The 9,462-nt window shown below is 39.4% G+C and overlaps 1 protein-coding gene across 1 annotated transcript; it reads left to right on the forward strand.

The window, feature by feature from the left end:
* Positions 1-7,411: 7,411 nt before the first annotated feature.
* On the forward strand, positions 7,412-8,975 carry LOC122723044. Its single transcript, XM_043953769.1, has 2 exons — positions 7,412-8,246; positions 8,347-8,975. Exons 1-2 carry the CDS (start codon positions 7,412-7,414, stop codon positions 8,973-8,975), a joined length of 1,464 nt encoding a protein of 487 aa, XP_043809704.1.
* The last annotated feature ends 487 nt before the right edge of the window (positions 8,976-9,462 follow it).

Here is a 9,462-nt window from a genome sequence, read left to right on the forward strand (position 1 = left end):
GCCTATCAGTGGTGGGACACCACATCACAGATAGTTCAATCTGAGCAGCGGACTTGGGAATTCTTTCTGGCTGAGTTTCGAAAGAAGTATATAGGAGATTTGTATATGGATGAGAAGAGAAAAGAGTTCCTATATTTGAGACAGGGCAGGATGACTGTTAGCGAGTATGAAAAAGATTTCATCAGATTGAGTAAGTATGCCCGGGAAATGGTGCCTACAGAGGAAGCTAAATGTAAGAAATTTGAGCAGGGTTTGCATAATGACATTAGGGTGCTTTTGGCAGCCCATTCCATCAAAGAGTTCTCTACTCTGGTAAATGCAGCGTTGAATATAGAGAAGATAAAAGAAGAAGAACAGAGCTGGAGACAGAAAGGGCAACAGAAGAGAGGGCAAACCCAGATGCAGGGGCAATCCTCAGCCTCTCAAGCACCTATGAAGAGACAAAGAGGTGCTCAATCATTAGGGCAGAGTCAGGTACAAAGACAAAGGCAGCCACTAGCGCAGAGTTTTGCAGGGAGGTTTGGGCATCAAACTAGTACTTCTGTAGCCAGTTCAGGAAGTGCAAGCAGGGGACAATACCCTATATGTGAGCACTGTGGTAGAAGGCATTTAGGACCCTGCAGAAAACTAACAGGGGCATGCTTCAGGTGTGGATCCACTGAGCATCTTATGAGAGACTGTCCTAGGGGACAGGTATCATCAGCACCACCTATAGAGAGGCCTATTCCTGCTGGATCTAGAGGAAGAGGAAGGGGTAGAGGTAATCAAGGGGCAACTTCAGCCAGTCAAAGGGTGTCTGAAACAGTAGATAGACTAGACTTCAGAACACCTGCTAGAGCATATGCCATCAGGGCTAAAGAGGACAGAGACTCCCCAGACGTGATTGTTGGTACATTCTCAATCTTTGATAAACCTGTGCATGCATTGATAGACCCAGGATCTACACATTCATACATATGTTTACCCATTGTCAATGAGGGGAAATTACAGGCAGATTCTCTAAACCAAGATATAATAGTAACCAATCCCCTTGGTCATAGTGTGATAGTGAGTAAAGTATATAGGGATTGTCCTATATCTATTCATGATCAGACTTTCCATGGTGATTTGATAGAGTTACCCTTTAGAGAATTTGATGTAATCCTTGGCATGGACTGGTTATCTAAGCATCGGGTAATAGTAGATTGCAGATCAAAAAGAATTACATTAAAAACACTTGCAGATCATGATGTGGTAGTTGTAGGGGAGAGATCAGATTACTTGTCTAATATTATATCGGCCGCTACAGCTAGGAGATTAATCAGTAAGGGTTGTGAAGCCTACCTTGTTAGTGCACTTGAAACCAAAAAGGAGAATCTAGGTGTGCATGACATATCCACAGTGTGTGATTTCTCTGATGTTTTTCCTGATGATCTTCCTGGTTTGCCACCAGAGAGAGAGGTGGAATTTGCCATAGATGTTATACCAGGCACCGCACCTATCTCTATTGCTCCTTATAGGATGGCACCTACAGAATTGAAAGAGTTAAAAATACAATTACAAGAATTGCTTGACAAGGGTTTCATACGACCTAGTATTTCACCTTGGGGCGCACCTGTATTGTTTGTAAAAAAGAAGGATGGGACACTAAGGTTGTGTATAGATTATAGGCAACTAAATAAGGTGACAATTAAAAATAAATACCCTTTGCCCCGAATAGATGACTTGTTTGATCAGCTAAAAGGAGCCAGTGTCTTTTCTAAAATCGATTTGAGATCGGGTTATCATCAGTTGAATATAAAAGAAACAGATGTCTCTAAAACTGCTTTTAGGACCCGATATGGACACTATGAATTTCTTGTTATGCCTTTTGGGTTAACTAATGCTCCTGCAGCTTTCATGGACCTGATGAATCGCATCTTCCATCCCTACCTGGATCAGTTTGTAGTAGTGTTCATAGATGACATCTTGATATACTCAAAGACTAAGGAAGAACATGATCAACATTTGAGGATAGTATTACAGACTCTGAGAGAGAAACAACTTTATGCCAAGCTTAGTAAATGTGAGTTTTGGCTAAATGATATATCCTTTCTTGGGCATGTTGTGTCAGCTGAAGGAATCAGAGTAGACCCTAAAAAGATAGAAGCTATCCTTGAGTGGAAACCACCTAAGAACATAGCAGAGATTAGGAGTTTTCTGGGTTTGGCTGGATACTATAGGCGGTTTGTAAAGGGATTTTCAATCATTGCTGCCCCATTGACTAAATTGCTGCACAAGAATGTTAAGTATGATTGGGATGACAAATGCCAGAAGAGTTTTGAAAAGCTTAAAAAGATGCTTACAGAGGCACCTGTCCTTACACAGCCAGAATCGGGTAAAGATTTTGTGATCTACAGTGATGCCTCACATAATGGACTGGGTTGTGTACTCATGCAGGAGGGGAAGGTAGTTGCTTATGCTTCAAGACAATTAAAGCCACATGAGAAGAACTACCCTACCCATGATTTAGAGTTAGCAGCCATAGTCTTTAAATTAAAGATATGGAGGCATTACTTGTATGGAGAAAAATGTTATATCTATACAGATCATAAAAGTTTAAAGTATTTGCCCACACAAAAGGAGCTTAACCTGAGACAGAGAAGATGGTTAGAGTTGCTTAAGGATTATGACTGCATTATTGACTATCATCCAGGTAAAGCCAATCTGGTAGCAGATGCACTTAGCAGGAAATCCTTTGCTGCTTTAAGAGCTTTGAATGTCCGTCTATCTTTAGCTAATAATGGGGCTATCATAGCAGAACTAAAGCTTAGACCCAATCTACTTCAACAAGTCCAGGAAGCACAGAAAGGGGATACTGAAACAGCTTTGTGGATAAGGCAAGTCCAAGAGGGGAAAAAGCAGAAACATGTGGTTCAGGATGATGGCTATTTGTATTATGAAGGCAGAATATGTGTACCTAATGTTGATGACCTGAGGAAGAACATTCTGGAGGAAGCACACAGTAGTTCATATGCTATGCATCCTGGCAGCAATAAAATGTATCAAGATTTGAAACTGCATTATTGGTGGCCAGGTATGAAGAAAGATATAGTTGAATTTGTGGCTACATGTCTGACTTGTCAGCAGGTGAAAGCTGAGCATCAAGTTCCATCTGGTCTTTTACACCCTATTTCCATACCAGAATGGAAGTGGGATAGGATCACTATGGATTTTGTTGTGGGATTACCACTGACACCAAGGAAAAAAGATGCCATATGGGTGATTGTAGATAGATTGACTAAGTCAGCTCATTTCTTGCCAGTGAGAATTGATTACTCATTGGAGAAATATGCAGAATTATATATCACTGAAATAGTTCGATTACATGGAGTACCTCTTTCCATTATTTCAGATAGGGACCCGAGGTTCACATCCAGATTTTGGGAGAAATTGCATGAAGCACTGGGTACTAAGTTGAATTTTAGTACAGCTTTTCATCCTCAAACAGATGGGCAATCTGAAAGGGTAATTCAAACACTGGAAGATATGCTTAGAAGTTGTGTTATTGAATTCGAAGGGAGCTGGGAGAGATACCTTCCATTGGTTGAATTTGCATACAACAACAGTTATCAAGCAAGTATCAAAATGGCACCTTATGAAGCATTATATGGAAGGAAATGTAGAACTCCATTGTGCTGGACAGAACTCAGTGAAGCTAAAGTGATAGGTCCAGACTTGGTGAGGGAAACAGAAGAGAAAGTGAGAACTATCAAGGAAAGGTTGAAAGCAGCTTCAGATAGACAGAAGTCTTATGCAGATTTGAAGAGAAAAGATATAGCATATGAAGTTGGAGATAAAGTGTTTCTTAAAGTCTCTCCATGGAAAAGGGTGCTCAGATTTGGCAAAAAGGGAAAGTTAAGTCCTAGGTTTATCGGTCCATATGAGATAATTGAACGTGTGGGTCCGGTAGCCTACAGGTTAGCATTACCCCCTGGATTAGATAAGATACATAATGTCTTCCATGTATCCATGCTGAGAAGATACAGATCTGATCCTTCACATGTCATTTCTTTTGAGATAATTGATATTCAACCTGATTTGACTTATGAGGAGGAACCAGTGAAGATTTTAGCACGAGAAATAAAGGAGCTAAGGAATAAGAAGATTCCATTAGTGAAGATTCTTTGGAAAAACCACAAAACAGAGGAAGCTACATGGGAAAGTGAGGACTTAATGAGGCAACAACACCCTCAGCTATTCATGACAGGTAAATTTCGAGGACGAAATTTTTTAAGAAGGGGAGAATTGTAACATTCCAAAACCTGCAGGTAGAAATAAAGCAACCATTAGCTTTCAATTGTACCAGTCCGAAGTTAGAATAACTAGCTTCAGGGGAGGTGCTAGCTTAACCTCGAGCTAATTAGGGGAGGTGCTAGCTTATCCATAGCCGTCTGACACACAATTTGTTTAAAGATAGAGCACTAAAAGTTGTGTTTAGAGGTCTAACTTGCATTTCATATAGAGTTATTCGTCCAAAGGTAGAGTTAAAATAAGAACGACCAGTAATAGTATTTTCACATCTTCAAACTGTAATAACTGAATCATAGAAAACCCAAATAAGAAAACAGACATAGCTTAAAATAAAGTATCTAACGTGATAAGCAGGTCGGAATCAAGTTGCTATCGGGAGGTGCTTAAGGGTTTCCCGACGTGCTAGCTTGAGGTGCTTCCTACAACCGACGTGCTTGCTTAAATAAAATGAACTTCTAAATGTTAAAAATGTAAGTTTAGTAGGTCAATCTATGAATATTGAAAGTTTAAAAATAAAATTCCAAGTTTGCCCTCCACCTTTTTCTATATTTACACCTAACCCACCATATGACACCTAGCCATGCATGACTAAGCATGAAAGAAAAGAGTTGTCATTCATTTGGTCCATCATTGCCGTGGCTACACCAAAAGGAAAGAGAAAAAGCTTTTGCTTTCATATCTTCCATTTCCACCATAGTTCATCAAAAAGATAAAATCTCTAGCCACACAAAATCTGTTCTTAAGTGTAATAACCAGCAAGGAAACCATAGAAAGGGAGGAAAGAAGGAGAGAAGTTAAGGTGCTTTAGTGGTAAGTGATGAAATTGAAAACTAGGTTAGGTAAACATATTCTTAATTATATGTTGTTAAATGAATTAAAGCTCCTGTTTTTCTTATTCTTTGTAAAGAACAAACTCAAAGGGAGGAAGGTACATCAAAGGGGAAAGGCAAGGAAAGAGAGTAACTAAGGTGTACCTAAAGCTTTTGAAAAGATTGTGCAAAAGGTTTGGTGATTGTATGAACTTCTGTTTTCCTTTGATTTTCTCATGAATATGTAACATTAGGGATTGGTTTTGTTTGCTGGAAATGCTCTTTTGATTGTATGGATATGTAATATGAATGTTGAAATGATGATTGGAAGGCTTAAAGTACATAGATACTACATGGAAGCCAAAAACATAAAACTGGCAGAATAGGTTCCAACAGGACAGTCTGTGTTAGAAGCCTCATAACTTATTGTGTGATCATTCAAATTAAGCCTAACATATACCAAATGAAAGCTAAGACACAAATCTCAAACTTTCATGAAGTGACCAAATTCTGAATCTGTAGCTAAGTATGTGAAAATTGCTAGTGAACCTAAGCTGGTCACAGGGAATTGTGCATCCGGAGCAGTATGTATCTCCTAGACCATAACTAATGATTTACTCAATGAAATGAATTAAGACCAGTTCCAAATGAACCCTGACAAGTATACCTAAAACTCTGTATAAGAAATTTAAGCTTGAATCTGTATGAAAATGTATGCATATGATAGGTTTTGTTAGATTAAAAACAGATACCAAAACTGTACTGGTTAGGACCTGATTGAGCAGGTTGCAAAGAAAAATTTATAACTTAAGTTAGGAAGGTCAGAATTAGATGTAATATATCTTGTTAGAAAGATAAGACATAAATACACAACGTTCATGAAGAAAAGTGAGTCTAATTGTGTCCATAAGCTACTTAAAACTGTGATACAATCTCAGGCAGAAACAAAGCTTAATGTAAATATTGACCTAAAAGGGATTGACATGCTAGCTTTGTGGCCAAATTACGCACATGCTAACTTGACATGCCTGCTTTACGCACGTGCTAGCTTAAGAGACTAAAACTTTTCATGCATATTCTTGATGACATAGTAAAATGTTTATGGCTGAATAATATGCTCATAAGTGAATATGTTCTATTACATATATATGAATGCTTTTAAGGACTCTTTTTATTGATGTGATTGCTTATTTAGTACCAATAAATATTTAACATGAAACTATGCATTCTTGGCCCTAGTAAACCTCAGTGGGAGTCATAGATAGCATAAGGGTATGGCATGCCATATACAGTGTAGCAGTACTGCGCCCTAATGGGCTACATGATATGATCTTATCGACACATTATGTGTCATACAGTTTCCCGGCTTTTTAGCCATACAGGCACAACATTCGGCCCCCGGGCCATACAGTTTGGCACTTTGTGCTATACAGATACAGTTTCCCTTATCTAGCTAAATGATCCTGTGAAGAGTTTATAGGGGCTAAGATTTAATTATATGACTTGTTAATGCTTTGCTAGCATGCACATAAGATGGTTACAAAAATATGAATGACCTTACATTTATACAACTGCATGACTTGATTTGGCACTTATCACCCACTGACACATAAAAATTTCATTTGCCTTATAAAATGATTTCATTATATCTGTCATGAGTATTCCTATTATATGTGAATGAGTATATAAGTTGTTATTTACCCACTGGGCATAAGCTCAGCGCATTGGATTTTCCATGCGCAGGTAATAGATAGAGGAAGCAACAGTTAGGAGGTCTGGTTCTGCATCAGCACAGAGACATCATCATAACCAGTCAGTCACAAGATTTGTACAGAGGTTGTTTATGGTTGGCATGTACATTAATAGTCTACCAAGAGTCTGTAAATGAGTGTTGTAAATAGTACAAATATATACAAATGTGTTGACTAACTTAAGTTATTATGTTCTATTTATGGATTTGATAATGTGAAATGAGCAAATATTGAGATTTTATGACTATTTTTCACAGGGATAATTGCTAATAAACAGGCGAGACTTTTGCGGTTTCTCCATTTAAAATTATTTTGTGAATCAACATGCATTTAAACAAACTAAAGAACAATTTATAAGGTCAAAGCTATCTTAAGTCCACATATGTAATTGCATATAGTATAGTATGTGGCATCCTTTACTAAGTTATTGTATAGACGGGTAAGGGGTGTTACATTTTTTGGTATCAGAGCATGGGTTTAGGCGGTTCTAGGATATAGCATAATTAATGTACATGCCAAATGTGTCCAGGTTATGATGTATCTTTATAAAATTGATGCAGGCCTATTTGTTTACAGAGGATGTCTGAGGAATCACAACGTGCTATAGATGAGGAGGTGGGAAGTCATGCCCCCTCAGAACCCATTGAGCCAGCAGTTGCACCAGCCCCTCATGGTGAAGATAGGCCAGGACAGGATGCATTTTTACAACAGTTGGCAGATATGTTTAGACGAGTTTCAGGGGCAGCACCTCAGGTGCCACCACCAGTTGCAGTACCTATGCAGGCTCCTGCTAGACCACCAATAGACAAGCTTAGAAAATATGGAGCTATGGAATTCAAAGGCAGAAGAGAAGATGATGCTCCAGTAGCAGAGTACTGGCTGCAAAGTACAGAGAGAGTGTTGCAGCAGCTTCAGTGCACACCACCAGACAGTGTGGCTTGTGCAGTTGCTTTGTTACAAGAAGAGGCCTATCAGTGGTGGGACACCACATCACAGATAGTTCAATCTGAGCAGCGGACTTGGGAATTCTTTCTGGCTGAGTTTCGAAAGAAGTATATAGGAGATTTGTATATGGATGAGAAGAGAAAAGAGTTCCTATATTTGAGACAGGGCAGGATGACTGTTAGCGAGTATGAAAAAGATTTCATCAGATTGAGTAAGTATGCCCGGGAAATGGTGCCTACAGAGGAAGCTAAATGTAAGAAATTTGAGCAGGGTTTGCATAATGACATTAGGGTGCTTTTGGCAGCCCATTCCATCAAAGAGTTCTCTACTCTGGTAAATGCAGCGTTGAATATAGAGAAGATAAAAGAAGAAGAACAGAGCTGGAGACAGAAAGGGCAACAGAAGAGAGGGCAAACCCAGATGCAGGGGCAATCCTCAGCCTCTCAAGCACCTATGAAGAGACAAAGAGGTGCTCAATCATTAGGGCAGAGTCAGGTACAAAGACAAAGGCAGCCACTAGCGCAGAGTTTTGCAGGGAGGTTTGGGCATCAAAACTAGTACTTCTGTAGCCAGTTCAGGAAGTGCAAGCAGGGGACAATACCCTATATGTGAGCACTGTGGTAGAAGGCATTTAGGACCCTGCAGAAAACTAACAGGGGCATGCTTCAGGTGTGGATCCACTGAGCATCTTATGAGAGACTGTCCTAGGGGACAGGTATCATCAGCACCACCTATAGAGAGGCCTATTCCTGCTGGATCTAGAGGAAGAGGAAGGGGTAGAGGTAATCAAGGGGCAACTTCAGCCAGTCAAAGGGTGTCTGAAACAGTAGATAGACTAGACTTCAGAACACCTGCTAGAGCATATGCCATCAGGGCTAAAGAGGACAGAGACTCCAGACGGATTGTTGGTACATTCTCAATCTTTGATAAACCTGTGCATGCATTGATAGACCCAGGATCTACACATTCATACATATGTTTACCCATTGTCAATGAGGGGAAATTACAGGCAGATTCTCTAAACCAAGATATAATAGTAACCAATCCCCTTGGTCATAGTGTGATAGTGAGTAAAGTATATAGGGATTGTCCTATATCTATTCATGATCAGACTTTCCATGGTGATTTGATAGAGTTACCCTTTAGAGAATTTGATGTAATCCTTGGCATGGACTGGTTATCTAAGCATCGGGTATAATAGTAGATTGCAGATCAAAAAGAATTACATTAAAAACACTTGCAGATCATGATGTGGTAGTTGTAGGGGAGAGATCAGATTACTTGTCTAATATTATATCGGCCGCTACAGCTAGGAGATTAATCAGTAAGGGTTGTGAAGCCTACCTTGTTAGTGCACTTGAAACCAAAAAGGAGAATCTAGGTGTGCATGACATATCCACAGTGTGTGATTTCTCTGATGTTTTTCCTGATGATCTTCCTGGTTTGCCCCCAGAGAGAGAGGTGGAATTTGCCATAGATGTTATACCAGGCACCGCACCTATCTCTATTGCTCCTTATAGGATGGCACCTACAGAATTGAAAGAGTTAAAAAATACAATTACAAGAATTGCTTGACAAGGGTTTCATACGACCTAGTATTTCACCTTGGGGCGCACCTGTATTGTTTGTAAAAAAGAAGGATGGGACACTAAGGTTGTGTATAGATTATAGGCAACTAAATAAGG

The sequence above is a fragment of the Manihot esculenta genome, unplaced genomic scaffold (assembly GCF_001659605.2).
Source record: "Manihot esculenta cultivar AM560-2 unplaced genomic scaffold, M.esculenta_v8 Scaffold66, whole genome shotgun sequence".
Classification (NCBI taxonomy): domain Eukaryota; kingdom Viridiplantae; phylum Streptophyta; class Magnoliopsida; order Malpighiales; family Euphorbiaceae; genus Manihot; species Manihot esculenta.